The sequence below is a fragment of the Antedon mediterranea genome, chromosome 9, assembly GCF_964355755.1.
Source record: "Antedon mediterranea chromosome 9, ecAntMedi1.1, whole genome shotgun sequence".
Lineage (NCBI taxonomy): Eukaryota > Metazoa > Echinodermata > Crinoidea > Comatulida > Antedonidae > Antedon > Antedon mediterranea.
In genome coordinates this window covers 8,430,477-8,446,813 of record NC_092678.1, presented here as the reverse complement: position 1 = coordinate 8,446,813, position 16,337 = coordinate 8,430,477, and the positions used below count along the sequence as shown (strand labels likewise).

General features: G+C 34.9%; 1 protein-coding gene across 1 annotated transcript in view; it reads right to left on the bottom strand.

Moving 5' to 3' along the window:
• Positions 1 to 16,337, bottom strand: part of LOC140059186 (protein artemis-like) — a 93,673-nt gene that overhangs the window by 60,275 nt on the left and 17,061 nt on the right. Inside the window, exons 6-12 of the mRNA XM_072105044.1 lie at positions 15,376 to 15,448; positions 14,637 to 14,674; positions 14,444 to 14,546; positions 11,974 to 12,173; positions 11,537 to 11,594; positions 10,911 to 10,999; positions 10,278 to 10,399 (exon numbers count right to left, since the gene is read on the bottom strand). Of these exons, the coding sequence (XP_071961145.1) occupies positions 10,278 to 10,399; positions 10,911 to 10,999; positions 11,537 to 11,594; positions 11,974 to 12,173; positions 14,444 to 14,546; positions 14,637 to 14,674; positions 15,376 to 15,448 (683 nt within the window). The remainder of the gene's footprint in view (positions 1 to 10,277; positions 10,400 to 10,910; positions 11,000 to 11,536; positions 11,595 to 11,973; positions 12,174 to 14,443; positions 14,547 to 14,636; positions 14,675 to 15,375; positions 15,449 to 16,337) is intronic.

Below are 16,337 nucleotides of genomic sequence, written 5' to 3'. Positions count from 1 at the left end.
CAAGTATGGCAATACAGCATTGTTATTAGCTGCTTTCTGCAATGGTACCAGTACTTGTAGAGCATTACTACAATCATGAGCAAATGTTAACACGCAAAATAATGTATAACTATATACTGTATGCATCAAAACATCTCTTTTAAGAAAGATAAACTGTCCCTTCAAATTATCACTGAATGGTCGAAACCCAAGTGTCAAGTTTTTTCGATTACTTAAAAGAGAATCCAGCAACACCAAACCGTTCTCTTGCTGGACAAGAACTGCAACAAGTTGACAACCTCACACTCAGTGACAACATAATGTTTACTTTTATAATTTCATTGTGGCCTTCGCCAGAAGTTAAAACTGGACTTTGCCATTGGAGTATAGAGTAAAGGGGTGGAACCGTTCAGTCAAGTTGGCGATTGTTAAACAAGCCAACAAATAGATTGCCCTGACCAACCAAAAAGTCCATAATTATATGGAACACATTAAACCACTTTAGCAAAATTAAAAGAGATCTCTCAAACAATATCTTGTTAATCTTTGTTCATTCAATCATATTGAGATCCCAAATAAGGATCATTTGTCAATATCTTATTGAGGTAAATGTTCAGGACATTGAGGCTTTCTGGGATGAAAACTGCAACAACTAGAAGTTAACTTTTCGCATGGTCTATCATTCTAAATCATCGTGCACAGATAATATAGAGATATGGACACGATAGAGAGAAAAATGCTTCTATTGGTCAAATAAGTGTCAATATCCACAGAGGAACAAAGACTGATTTTAGACTGAAAGAAGAGCTGTATAACTTACAAAATTGATAACATTACATTATGTAAGCAAGGATTTATCTTCATGGATACATTGGTAAGATGAGTGTGAGGTTTTTTTAAATAAATATTTAACAATGTTTTTATTAATAACAACATCATTTGATTGAAAGTTTCGTTTATTAACTTTCAATGTTTTACAGATCATACAGGCTGTCGGTTTGAGAATTGCACAACCTTCCTAAAAATATGGAAAAGGTTTATCGCGCATATCCTATCACAAAACCAAAGTCAGATTTGGGCTGGATCTGTCAGGCTGCCAGAAGCAAAGTGTACCAATCGCAAAATGCAACCAAAGAACAGAAAAGCTAAATTTGATGTTTTTAAACAAAGAAGCTTGGTTAGCAGTCTTAATGACATTATTAATGAGATGGAGAACAACGCCAAACAAGGCTTGCAAATTGCGGAGGTTTTTGAGATAACAATGGCAAAGGAAGGTGATCGCAAAAAAAATGATTACATTACGGGCCATGTAAACTTTCAAACCCAACTTTTTTTTCACTCGACCACGCGATATTACTGTACATTATCTTCTCTTATTGGACCCAAGAACGAAGATCCAAGTTCATCGGACAGCGACCTGGAACCGCGTCACATTGAAGTACCGGCCACCGAACCAATACCGGCCTCCGAACCAAGTAACTTCGACTTAACTATCGCAGCGGCAGCGACCGGTGATGTAAACACACAGGATACCGCAGAGGGATTGGACACCGTAGAGACAACACAGAACTTAGAAATTGTTGAAAACATTGTACGTAGGCACTACTCATTCAATGTCTGTGAAGCTAGTTCCTAGTTCATTATTTAAATATAATTATATAAACAGTAACACCTTTTAGAACTAAAGAACTAAACATAGTGCGGTTTCAGTGAAAAAGATCATACTCCATAGAAATGCCATACTTTTTCTTTTTGGTCCAACAATGGTCCCATATGAGAGGTTTAACATTAATTAGTTATGTTAATAGTGACGCAATGACAAAAATTTGAGAAATTTTCCCATATCCATGCATTTAAATACCAACGAGAGAAGCCCAACATGGTATCTGGCGCTGTATTAGCTGTGGCCTTGTACAGTGTTTATTTTCCTTTTTATGCATTTATTTTCCACTGGAGTTGATATATATCATTTCCTTCACCTTGTGGAATATTTTTTTAATTCATTCTTTTGTAAATTAACTATTTTTCTTAAAACTTGATATAAAAAAATCTGTGCTGTTAGCTAGGCCCAGTATCTATTGTTTGTGTTGCTTGGTTTACCTGCTTCACTACCTTGTCTCACCCTTGGTGGTGGTACAGTTGACTGGTTGTGATTTGATTGAATTGACTGGCCTAGGCCTAGCTGTGGTTGGTGTCTTATTTTACTTCACTTCACTGACTGATTGAATCTGATTATGGCCTTCTTTTCTATAAAGGGACTAGTATACAAATCGGTGGCTGATTTTCTTATTGGAAAACAATCATTTTTTTTACTGTAAGAAGTTTCTTAGTCTACAGTATAATTATGTTCGCCCAGATTCTTCCGTGTTTGAAAGTTTGAAGGTGAATGGTATTCATAGAAATAAGCGAAGGAGAGGCTGTCGTGGTGGTAAACATGTTGTTAAACAACGTAATTCCACAACTGTTTTCAATTCTACACTGTCTCCAAATGATATATGCTTGGCCGGCTGGTGTTAATATTAGGCCTATAGTTAATAATAGATCCTTAGTTGAATTTTGTGTTTTGAATGCAAGGTCACTTAGAAAGAGAAGGGGGCGGAGTTGGCGTTTTGCATCGATCCTCTTTTCATTGTAAAAGGAATGAGATGTCTCCAGTTTTCAATTCATTCGAGGCCATTCATGTAACTGTCAAGTCTGATTCGCAACATTTACCGTCCTCCTGGTTTTTCTCATTCAGACTTTTTCAATAATTTTCAGATGTTATTGACAGAGGTTATGCTACTACCATCTGATGTAATTATATGTGGTGATCTTAACATTCATATTGAGATCCCAAATAAGGATCATTTGTCAATATCTTATTGAGGTAAGTGCTCAGGACATTCAGAACAAGTATGGTCAAACAGCATTGTTATTAGAGGCTTTCTGGGATGAAAACTGCAACAAGTTGACAACCTCACTAGAAGTTAACTTGTCGCATGATCTATCATCCTAAATCATCATGCACAGATAATGGAGATGGACACAATAGAGAGAAAAATGTTTCTAATTTGTCAAATAAGTGTCAATATCCACAGAGGAACAAAGACTGAATTAGACTGAAAGAAGACCTGTATAACTTACAAAATTGATAACATTAAATTATGTAAGCAAGGATTTATCTTCATACATTGGTAAGATGAGTTTGAGGTTTTTTTACAACAATAATTAACAATGTCTGTTAGCAAAAGCAAACCCAATTTTAAAAAAGAAAAACTTTAATGACTTTATACAAAATCCTAATTTAGTTGTTGGTAAAAGAATTGATCACTTATTTAAGGTGGACAAGGAGAGAGAGTAGGTGGTATAGCGGTACAGTTATACGAATTGAGAAAGAACATACAAACAAACGAAACCTCACAACTGATCTTGAAATTTACCCTCTTCTGCACGCTCTTGATAAAGGAGAACTTGAGCATTGTCAGCATACTTAACTTTTGTTTTCAAATATCAATTATCATTGCAATAGCGTTTCTAAGGGATCTAACTCTGCTATTTCATATTTGGATTACTTTTTCACAACTCAAAGCCTACACAAAAGGGATGTTTCATTGAACTGTTCAGGGCTAAACAAAAACAAATACATGTTGCGGTATCTTGTGTGGAGATGTATTACAGGTCAATACGACTCCATTAGGCTATACTTCATAGTAGCCGGATGTTGTTTTCAAACAACAGGATAGAAGTCTTAATGACATTGTTAATGTGATGGGAAAACTAATCCAAACAAAGCACTAACATTGCAAGAGTAGTTGGATGGGAAGATGGTAGAGTGAATGTACCAACATTGAACTGGCAAGAAGTTCTGTCTGTCTTTCTGTGAAAGTACTTCTGTCCGTTGCCAGGCATCAAGTCACCACATGAGGCAATTATAAAATTATTAAAGCTAACTTTCTTCTTTCATTCAGTTTGTTTAAATACACCTTCCAGTTTATTAAACAAAATCAAATGATAATTACAGATTCAGCAAGGATGAACCAGGCGTCATTTACACTAAAGAGTATATTAACCAAGAGGAGAAACACTTTCAGCTGTTAAAGAACCCCAATCAGCTTCCCATTGGAGAATGCGAAATAATTCCATCACCAGGTATGACATCAGCAAGACAGTGGTACAGTACCTCTATGAAAAATAATGGAGTTTTGCACTGTGGCAACCCGGGATAATGCTGCACCTCTTCCAACTGAGGATGAAGTTACAACAAAAGCGTCAACTTCAAATGTTGCAGAACAGTCCAATGTATCCACAAAAAAAAGAGAAAGGTATAAAAAAAAATGTACACATTGTATACTCTAAAAATTTGGGACAGAAAAATTATATTAACTATCAATTATGATATTAATTATTAAGTGTTATCACTTGTGAGCATTATCCTCAATTCATCAAAAACCATACCAAAAATATACATACATCCACAAAACATCCAATCATAACCTTTCAATATTTCAAAAAAAGAATCACATCAATATAATCGTCTATCTTGCACAATGCATGATGGGCAGGAATGGGGGATAAATTAAAAACAAGACATTTTTGTATTTATACTAGACAATTTCACATCATTGCTGCATCATTTTACTGCATCACGATACAGTATGATCAGCAAAAGTCTTTTTGTGTACGCACAGTTCACAAAATCTTTTTTTAGATAATTTAATTAGATATAAACCCTTATTCTGTACCAATATTATTTTCTTATTAGACCAATTATTATATTTAAATTATAATTATTAATTGTATGTACAGTATTTGATGTAAATGTAATGAAAACTGAATTGAATCACACCCATTGTGTTTTCAAATAAAGTTGGCCCAGAGCAGGCAGCAAATACTTAAATATCTTCAACAACAACCCACCAAGAAATTGGAATGGCATTGCACATTGAATTTGGAAACAAGTTAAGAAGTTTAAATACTGTTCAAGTTTTAACCAGTAAACTTAATATTTTGTTTATAGATAAACTACCTTACGGATGAAGAAGAAAGGACCAAGTATGGTGTTATAGTTATTTTAATGTTTTATTTTTTTAGTATATACACACAATGCTTTCTCTTTTACAAACTTTGACATCCGAGGACAAAGTTATAGTACACGGAACATCATTACAAGTGAAAGAAGTGGATAAGTTCACACATTCTTTAGTTGTGAATACTGAAGGCGGTGAATGCCAAAGATTTCTATAACAGATGTAGAAATAGAAAATGGATGCAACAGGTATTTATTTTTTGTCATTAAAATTGGATTGTTTTCAATTTTTCTGTAATTCAGAAAATTAGGATTAATAATAATTATGCACTTTTTTCTTATTATTGTGGTGTTTTACAATATTGGAATTTCCTGATAAAAATAAATGGTGTTTTACAGTTTCAATATCCTGTTAATATGTTTGTAACTTAAATAATTATTTTACTGCAAAAATAATTAGGCAACCACGACATAATTGCTTACATATTATGTAATAATATCTATTAAACAATAGATCAAAGAGTTAAGTCTTGATCTAAGACTATTGCAATGTTTACCCTACATAAGCAAAGTTCAATCCACCAATAATAATGATTGTGTATAAAATGGGTTTTTTTTTTCTTGCTTTTGTCCAGTTACCAGCATCTGTGGAGTCCAATGAATCATGCGCTGATGATATGCTCAGATTTGAAGTTGGGGAACTATACTTGAAGGTAAAATTACTTTTAAGAATACATAATCTGCTTGAAAAAAAATTGAAAATAAGCCTCAAAATTGCAAAAAATGTAATAGAATGTAACAAAATATAATTTGTTTTCCTTCAGATGAAGGGTTGCGACACAATTTTGGCAATTACAAAGCTTGATATATTCAACAGGCAAATGCAAGGTGCTCTACTCATTAATGACAGGTTAGACAAAAAAATCCAACTAAATGTTTCAGCAACGGACAAACATTTCTTAAACAATGTATAAAAAACTATCAGCAAAACAACAAATGCTGAATAACCTGAATAATTTAAGTTATAGAATTCAGTGTCGAAAGATACAGAGATTAAAGCGGTTTTAAACATTAGACTAATAAATAATTTTAATCCTATCCCATAGAGAAACCTGTTGTGCTACGATAACTTTAGCAGACAGAATAAGAAGATATACACAGGAATACATAAATAACTATAGGTAGTCGTACAAGTGCCCAAGCAGTTTTACTGTTATGTCAGCAGTTGTGGATAATACTATAGTTTCAGAATAGGGGAAAACATTGCATGTGTTGTCTGCAAAAAATTACAGAAGAAATTTAAAAAAATAAATATTAATTTTTATTTGATATTTTTACTTTTATTGTTTTTGCGAATTAGAAAGGGTAATGTGTTTAAGAGCTTTGGCTCGTTACATAACCCATTTTGTATCAAATACCACGTTTTCTGTTCATTACGATTATTCAAATTACACTTTTATTGCTGTAAAAGAAATATATATACTGTTGATACAGAATAAATAGTACAGCAAAGAAAAAAAAAATAAGCCATTCCCCGCAAGGCTTCTTTTTCAGGCTTCCTTGTGGAGTATTCAAGAGGACAACCACCAAGTAAGTACCAAGTAGTACCATTGCCAAGCAATTGGTCAAAAATCATTGTAATAGCCTAGGCCCTTATAAAATACAGTAATAATATGTTTGGTTAATCCACATCCGGTTATGACCTAATAGCGGCTTATTGAAACTTCCACATGCAAAGACATTGCAAAAATATACACATTTTAGTACACCAACTCCTGGTCTACATGAAAATTTAATAGAAAGAATCTTGGTTGACAACAAATTGCAAAATATGCAACCACATGAAAGAAATGTTTCAATTCTTCTGGAAAAAATAGATAAAATCCAAACTTGTTTACAATAGCCGTACAGGACAGTTAGTTGGCTTTGCCGACATAGGTGATTTTGTTAAATGAGATGGAAGACTTTGATTGAGCGCAAATGCAGAAATGGTAACACAGAACATGTGACACTAGCCACCCATGTGCTTGTGTTGATGATGCATGATATCTGCAGCACTATACATGCATGAATTGCCTATTATCCAACAGAAGGAATTGCATGGTGATCACTTTATGCTTCAAAACCTTCTGCAACTTGCATTATCTAACTACCATTGACAAGCATTCGTTTTCCGTTTCTAACTTTGGTTTGAAAAAGCGAAATAAGTTTTATACCTTAATAATAATATAATATAATATATAATAATACTACTATAATTATATCTCATTTTTCAAAACATCAACACTGGGCTCCTTTTCTGGTGACAACTCAAATGGTTTGTATCATGATTGTGGATGTAGTATTAAACAAAATCACAAAAGAAAACATAAATCATGCTTGTTAGGAGAAAGGGAACAATTGGTGCCATACAATAACATATGACTAGGAGTTGTTTTTAAAATCCAAGCTTCAAGAAACTTCTTGAAATCAAAAACTGTTATCCCTTTTGTTTCTCTGCAGACCACCTCAAATCTAAGAATATAGCGATTCAGCGAAAATTGAAATAAAACTTTTGAAGGGAGATTTGCCTACTGGGGTTCTGTCTAAATTGCCTATTCAAGATATGGATGGTGACAGAAAAAGTAACTCTTTACAGTTATACGACCATTTTGGAGACCTGACACCAGAGAGTTGGCAATATGCATGCCTAAATTGAACATAATGTATGTTACTGTACATTGTAAATAAATTTGTACAATATAATCAAAACAGCATTACTGTATGTCTTTGTTGTATATTATTACTATTTTTTAGTTTTATGTTTGGAATAGCATTAGTATCCATGAGGATGAGCATTCGTTGACCTTCAACCTTTGAACCAATCATCACCAATATTAATGTACATAGCTTATTAATATTAGTTGATTCTGGTGGCTCATCACAATTATTGACAAAACCAAGTTTGTAAGATTTCAAGACAACAGACAATCGTATTATGGAACTAACAGATTATACATCAGGATGGAACAATATTAACACATTATGTGTGGCATCATATATCGACAGGATTTATTCTCTGTAAGGCCCGTAACTAATAATGGATGACAATTTAAATTCAATCCAATATTAGCAACAATTATACATCAGTATGGATCCAGATTAATAAATAAACAAACAAAATCCCTAAACTAGAAAAAATTATGGAATTCAGAAGCTAATACTTTTCGTATAAAGAAATAAAAGAAAACTAGATGAATGATGCAGAAAACGGAAATACTGTATGTTGAGTAAGACAAAGGCAGCAGCCCAGCTTAGTTAGTGTATTATCCTGGATAAAGTCTGTAAGCCTAGGGTTGAGAAGGTTATTGACTATAGGCTAAGAAGTTCATAAAAACCCAGAGACTCCAGGAATGGAGACCCCAGGAGTTAATGCCTACAAACAAGACAATTTGGGTAAAATAAACCAAGAACCAAAACTGGAGTCTCTTTCATACAAGACTTCTTTGTTTCTTGAAACCACATTCCATCTTCCTTTTTAATGATTTTTATGTTAAAAAAACGCATTCTTAAGACAACCACAAAGATTTCCCACCATAGATAAGAAAACAACCTAAGCACTAAATGAATTTGAAACTGATTTTGATAGCTATTTAAATCAATTACAAAGACAAAACAAACTGAATTTAACATTACACATCATGCTGTACATACCTTGCTGCGGAGAATGTGTACGGGAAACAAAAAACCCATTTTTTATAAAATAAAAGTAAAAAATTGCCAGTATCATTACCAGATTCAAATGCCCATTTCTGAAATACTGTTGATATAAGAGTAAATCCTTTAAAAATTGGATGGTTATTTTTAGTCGCGTGGACGCAACTCTATAGTTCACTCGGTCTGTCGGTCCGGTATCACTATGCGTTTTATCGCTTTCTGACCTTATCTTGGTATCAGTTTAATCTAGCTAAGATAATTTTGCACAGTATATTCCTTATGGCCAGGAATCGATGTGGTTATGTTTTCACGGTGCGCAATAAAAATTATGCGGTCTACGCACGATTTAACGAAATCACGTTTGTAATCATATCTTCACAACCATGAATCACAATTAAATAAACACTAATGAGCACGCAACTGCAGCCATCTATATGGCCTTGTTCTTAGAATTTTTTACCTGAATCGGTCGTTTCTGCTAGACTCATTACCCTTAAACTTGTTTTAAAACAGGTTTTGAAGAACTGGCCAACAAATGGCACACTATTTTAAGTTGTGACATTATTTTCAAGAGGGGACAGGCAACAGGTCTATTTTCACACTGGAATTAGCAGATTAAATGAAGCATTAACCTTGATTTGCGGTAAATGTTGTAGTTATTCAATATGGCTTCTGCTTAATAATTAAAATATATACAGTAGCCATAAAAAATGTAATATATTTAAATTGATTTTCGAGCTGTTATATACATTACCCGATGATGTGTGTTGTTATTGTTTTTAAATGCACATTTATAATTACAATACACATTTGTCGCAAAGCAATTATTTACAGTACCAAAATTGCTTTGCGACACTGAACTTTCCTTTGATGTCATAGTTTCCATACATCATAGGCCGGAGTACACTTAGACTGCCTACTAAACTAAGCTTAAAATAAGATAGTACATTGCTTAGCTTCTATACATTGCTATGACCCACGATTTTCTTCTTCTTGAGCTTACAGAAAATCTGTATAAAACATTTTCTTTTTAACATCAAATGAAACAATCTGGTATTCTACAGCAGTGATTCGGTGCGTTGCATGGGATGAGACCAAAATCTTTTGGTCAAAAGGGCGCTCATTAGTCATAAAACATGTTACAACTCAACAGCAACTCTAATAGAAAAGAATTCTGTTTTCTGTGGATATACAGAAATAAAAAAACACCATTACCTGCAAAAACACAGTAGAACCTCTATTGGGGGGAATCTATATTAAAGGGACACCTCTATTCTATTAAGAGTATATTTCTATAATTTAACTCACTTCCACAGAAATATATGTTTTAATATTACAGGAGGGTAATAGTTATGCTAGAATTTTGTTGGTTCTGAAGGTGTTCCCTGAATAGGGTTTCTACTGTATATTGTTCCTTTAGAATATGCTATAAAAACAATCCAATAGTACATGAAAACCATTCTAACGAACATTTCAGCCATTAGTAATACAATAATCAATCAGTACACTTGTGATGCTGTATCACCATATTTGTCATGATACTGGAAAAACTGTAGATACAGTACCGAGAACAAGAATCAAGAAGCTCTGAACTCACCTTTTTGTTTCCTCTTCGCAGGCTTCTTTTTCAGCGACCCCAGTGGTTTGTAAAGATTTTCCGTTTTAATTGAACATGATGCGTTTGTTGAAACAACAGGAACTCTCACCAAATCAGACAGTCTATCAAAGTAATGTTATTTTGCCTCAATGTAAATTGGTTAGTACAGTCAACCTTCTCATTTACATACCCTTGTTCTGAGAGGTGTTCGTAAATTAGAAGGTTCGGAAAAAGTGCCTTCTATTAAAATCATTAATTAACACTTCGACTACAAAATGATTGACATTTCTGCTTTTTGTTACGCTCATTCTCTGCCCAAAGATGGAAATTCCCTCGTTTACTTTTTTTTAATACATATTTTGATACACACTGTAAATTATGAAGAACCTGTTACTAAAGTTTAAATATTAAGTCCGGTCTGGACCGCATATATTTTACCTTTTGAAAGCTACTACAATCTAGTGTTGACAGCATGCAGCATGGGGACTGAAGTTTAACAATATTAATAACGGGAGTCAAGTGTTTTTTATTGTAAACAAACCTTTCTTCATTCAAGATTCGGTAAAATCTATTACCTCTTTATACAGGCAATTTTACCTCATTCATTTGCCTCAATACTACTACTATTCTTACCTCTCAATGATGTCTTCTTCACTACATTTCATTGGTATAACATTTGCTTTCACCTGCCATGGTTTCAGATACCCAATAAAGTCACGAATCTAGAAACAATATTATTTCATCTGAATAAAATAAGGCATAAAATCTCCAAACCGCCCAGTATTCATTTTTAAGTAGTTATTTGTGTAATATACTGTGCTTGGCAGACATCCTACCATTAGACCACTACGGCTTTAATGGTGCTAAAACTACACCAGAAATTGTATAATAGCAAGGAAATGGAAACATGAAAGACGAGGAATAGTTCGTCCAAGAACTATGTCGAGAAAGAAAAAGGAAATCCAAGCCAACAAGTTGCCAGAAACAAAAGGAGCTCTAAGAGTATACTGCAACCTTATGGGCCACAAGACCCTGAAGTGATTAGAGTAATAAATTACACCACCTGTTTAGGGGAATCGATATAAATGTTATTGCCCCATTTAGTAATGCAACTCAAACAAAATAAATCACTAAAGAATTTGTGTATTTGGACCTAAAAACTTTAAATTTCTACAATTAGACTTTAAACTGTATAAGAAAATTGGTAATATTTTATAAATCATTACAAATTTAGTTGGCAGAATGGAAAGAAAGCTTACCTCACTGTAGGAAGAATGAAATGAAAAGCACAATCTGTAATAGGAATCATCAATTTTTCTGCACAAAAAAAAAACACAATTTAGTATTTGCAATGAATGTAACTAAACTCATACTTATTATATTAAAATATTATCGGTTATTATTAAAAAATAGTAAATAGTGGACTTTTGATTCGGGACGGAAGACTAGGGGTGGCTGAAGAGTCAACACACTGTGGCAGGGACCTGGACCATGCCTTTTGATGGTAAATATATTTTGATTTTGAGACACAAGCAGCAATGATTGTCTTTATAGACCTATGCTGTACATGGATTGGGTTCATCTGACCATGGAGTGAGTGACCATCGAACCCTTGCCATAAGGCTATGGATTACGGTTCCAATGTTTTAACCTCTCGACAACTCACTCATTTCGACTCGCTTAGCATTAGACTTACTTAAGAATGTCCTCAGGTTGGGCATTGCTTGTAAACCACATTGTGCTAGGCTTGATGACTATCGTATTACCAGTGTCGGCTACATTGCAGGTGGTATAGCCACATGCATGTAGTTGTGTGCTTGTACCGTCTGATGTCATGTGACTTGCTAACTCTGACACTGTCTGATAATGCATCATCATATATGAAGACACATGAACCTGGATGAGAAAGAGCAAGATAAAGGGTAAAGGTCATATTATAATTCCAGTAACATTGAGGAAGTTGATAAGTATAAAAGTGAGTGAGTGAGTGGCCGAGCGGTTAAGACAGTGGAACCGCAATTACGTAGCCATAACATCGGCATGGGTTCGAGGCTCACTCACTCCATGGTTCTGGTGGTAGAACGAGTCTTCTCGGATAAGGACTATAAACCGTAGGTCCAGTGTACACATCTAGCTCGTGTGCACTTTAAAGAACCTAGTACATCTTTCGAGACGAGTAGGGGGTTACCCCGGTGTATTAGTACATCACAGCCACTGATCACCAACTGGGCCCTCTGGGAGACCAGTCTTTGACTGAAGAGGTTACCCAGTATAAATATATATTTCAATTCAAAAAAAAATATTAATTGATGTTTTTTGTCGATACAGTTTGTTAGGCATTATAGTTAGATGCTTACATCATTATGAAACTTGATGGCAAGATTCCGTTTTCAGGCTTTTTTTCCTGTTCTGTTTTCTTAAGCCTTGTCTACACTATCAAACTTTATGTGACAAAAAAATGTGATGTGCCCGTATATGGACATGATGATGTCATAACACTACCATATTTGGGCACATCACACTTTTTTGTCAAACTAGTTTGATAGTGTAGACAAAGCTTTAGTCAATTTGTTGGTTAGTTAGGAAAATTGCTGGTTTATTTATTTTTTCCCCGTTAAGCTAAGGTCCTTTGTCATTTGGGAAAGAAAATAATATTTCTCCACAGAAGATTGGCGATACTTAGTACAGTATGTCTATCATATCAGGGCTGCAAATTAACTTTTTTACTTGGTAGCACTATCAAATTTGTATGATGGCTCATAATAATTTTTGGTAGCACCACCAATTTTTTTTGTAGCACCTTTTCATCGACAACTAACCCCTTCCCTCAAACCCCATCCGCGCAGATCCGTTTAAGTTTAGTGGGGGGGGGGGGAGGGAGGGGGGGGGGGGGGGTATAAAAATGAAATACAACCTTAGGCTGGGGGTCAGGGGGCCGCCAATGGCCCCGCTTGGGGGGGGGGATATTTAGGCACTGGTCCTGATGCGCCACTTATATTCACGCAAGATCTATTATTTTTACGGTACAGAAAGAAATTACTGCTTTGTATATACGCGTAACCTTTCGTAGCCTACGCGTAAATAGATCGTAGGTCATTGTTGTTCGCTAAACGTTCTGCAATTTCCAAAGTATTGTTCGTTGCCTACGACGTATGTTTTATGATAATATCTACGCATCGATCGTAGAGTGGTTCGTAGGGTTAGTAATTTGTAAACACCACCAATGTTAGGAGCATGAACAATGGAAAAAAACATGTATTGTTGGCTAATTAAAATCCTAGACGTTAATTTTTGTAGCCGCCCTACACATCGGTTGTCCTAATTTGGCAGGACATCCGCCGACGAGACGACATCGGGCCCGATGCCCTCAGCTCACGCAGAGAGAGTTTCGGCGGCCTATGATTCAATCCTACCTTGGTTTAGCGAATTATAAAAACAACAACACCTTGGCTAGGACACCAACAAAATATATGCAAAATAAATATATATTCCATGTTAAGATTTAACATAGGCCTTTGTAAATTATTATTACGACAAAAGGCCCGACCAGAATTTGAAGGAGAAAAACGTGCGAATTGTGGTTTAGTTTAGAGCTGTATTACGTTTCATGTGACGCAAAATTCAGGTACACTGTTTTGTAGCCACCTCTCGTACCGAGTAAAAAAACGTGCGAGAGGTTTGCGGTGGTAAAACAGAGTATCGCGTTTCATGACATGTGACCAAGAAACTAGGTCTGTATTAATTACGGTCTTCTGTCGGCAGTCTTTTTGAGCGACCGATTGAATTGAATGAACCAGACTCCTTTGCGGTGGCGGTGACTAGTGGAAACTTCTGAGCCTTCCGTAGTAGAGAGATTAAATTACAACATAGTGTTTGAAATAGGGAAAACACACCTGACTTCAATTTGAAACAACTCGCGCAAGCAGACGATCTTGTCGTGCTATGCGCGACCTATTCTGTTTCTTTAGTCGCAAACAGAAAAATTATGTCGCAAATGCAACCAAATACCCCTTAATTTGCAGCCCTGCATATCTATCCTATCTTTAAGTGATGTGATTGTGATGGTGTTTCTTCGGTACATATCAGTATTCTACTATAGGTACGTCTGTATATGTAGGTGTTATATTTATTTTGTCTTCCTGTTTATAAAAATTCAATATCTTTACCTTCATATTGAATGCTTTGCTCAGTTCAACAAATAAATACTCATAGCCGTACTTTGCTCTGCACACCATTTTCACATGGTTTTCTTTACTTTTCGATATATGCCTGAAAGAAAGAATGTACAATCTAGCTGCCAACAAATTGGTGTTAATTTTTTAACACGGTTACTAAAAGGTTATTTTTTTTTAATTTTACCTGCCCACAAGATCCAGTAAAGAGTCAAGTGATTGTTCCTATTGTGAAATAAATAAGAAAAAGTAAATTACAATTTTTATATTCAAACCCTCTCTTAAAAAACGGAGGAGAATGCAACATCATGCCCTCACCAACTTTTAAATAAAGTTATAATACAGATCATGTCAAGTTTTGATTTTAAATATTAAACTTGTTAAGCATGCATACGACAATTTAACATTTTTCAAATAAATTAATCTATAATCATTCTCAAAATCATTACAATATTAATAATCCAAACTTGTTGTACAAAGAGTATCATAACCTATTCCTTTACATAAACCATTACAGATAATTGTTTGTATTTTTCTCAGGCAAATTGCATTTTGTTCCGACACCATTTCTACATACTTCCCTTTAATGAGATACACAACTTGGGAGTGGAGCTGTGGCTTGGTGGTTATGATGCTTGGCTACCAATCTAAGGGTCCTGGGTTCAAGTCCTGTCATATGTCAGGGGTTTTTTTTCATGACAATTTACAACTCCACTCCCAAAGACTTAATAATAAGTCTTTGTCTATGTAGAGCATCTTGTGTATATGTTTGTCTTATATGTTCTAGTGCAGTATTTGGAGAGCCATCTCGATAGTGCTTTGCACTCATGGCAATCCTCAGGGTGCTGCACTGCTGTATTGTCATGTATTGTTGTGCCTGAAAATTGAATAAAATAAATAAAATAAAAAATAAAAATAAAACTTACCCTGCTTGGAATATGCATAGCCATTGGAGTACAAAATGTTGTGTCTGCATATATACATTTTATGTCTTTTATACTGTGAAATTAAATACAAAAAAGTACCATTAAGTATACAAGAAATGCAATGTAAAGCTTGTTTTCCACTAGGTGATTTGAACGTCGAAGATAAAGTTAGATAAAGTTCAAATTTGACAAAGTTCAAATTTTCTCAGAGAGTGCAAACAAGATGTTAATTGGATCCTGTGTAGGTTTTGTACAATACAGAACTTTGCTAAACGACAGATACAGTACAGAAAGAAATTACTGCTTCGTATCTATGCGTAGGCTTTCGTAGGTAGATCGTAGGTAGAACGTAGGTCATTGTTCTCTCCTACGATGTATTGTTCGTAGCCTACGATGTATTGTTCTCTCCTACGATGTATTGTTCGTAGCCTACGATGTATTGTTCTTAGCCTAGGCCTACGATGTATTGTTCGTAGCCTACGATGTATTGTTATGAAATCTAGGCTACGCCTCGATCGTAGGGTGGTTTGTAGAAGCATGGACAATGCAAACAAACAATGTATTGTTTGCTAATTAAAATCCTACCTAAAGATAGTAGGTCAATTTTTGTAGCCGCCCTACGCATCGGTTATCCTAATTTGGACGGAAATCCGCCGACAAAACGACATCGGGCCGGTGAACCTCAGCTCACGTAGAGAGAGTCGATGCTAGGTAGGCCTAGCCTGTTTCGGCGGCCTACACTATAAATTATTTATTCCTACCTTGTTGGGTTAGCAAATTATAAAAACAACGACACCTAGGCTAGGACACCAACAAAATATATGCAAAATAAATATATATTCCATATTAAGATTTAACATATTACATAATAGGCCTTTTAAAATGATTACGACATGTATAAAGAAAAAGGCCCGACCAGAATTTGGAGGGGGAAAAAACATGTGAGCTGAGCAGTTTAGAGA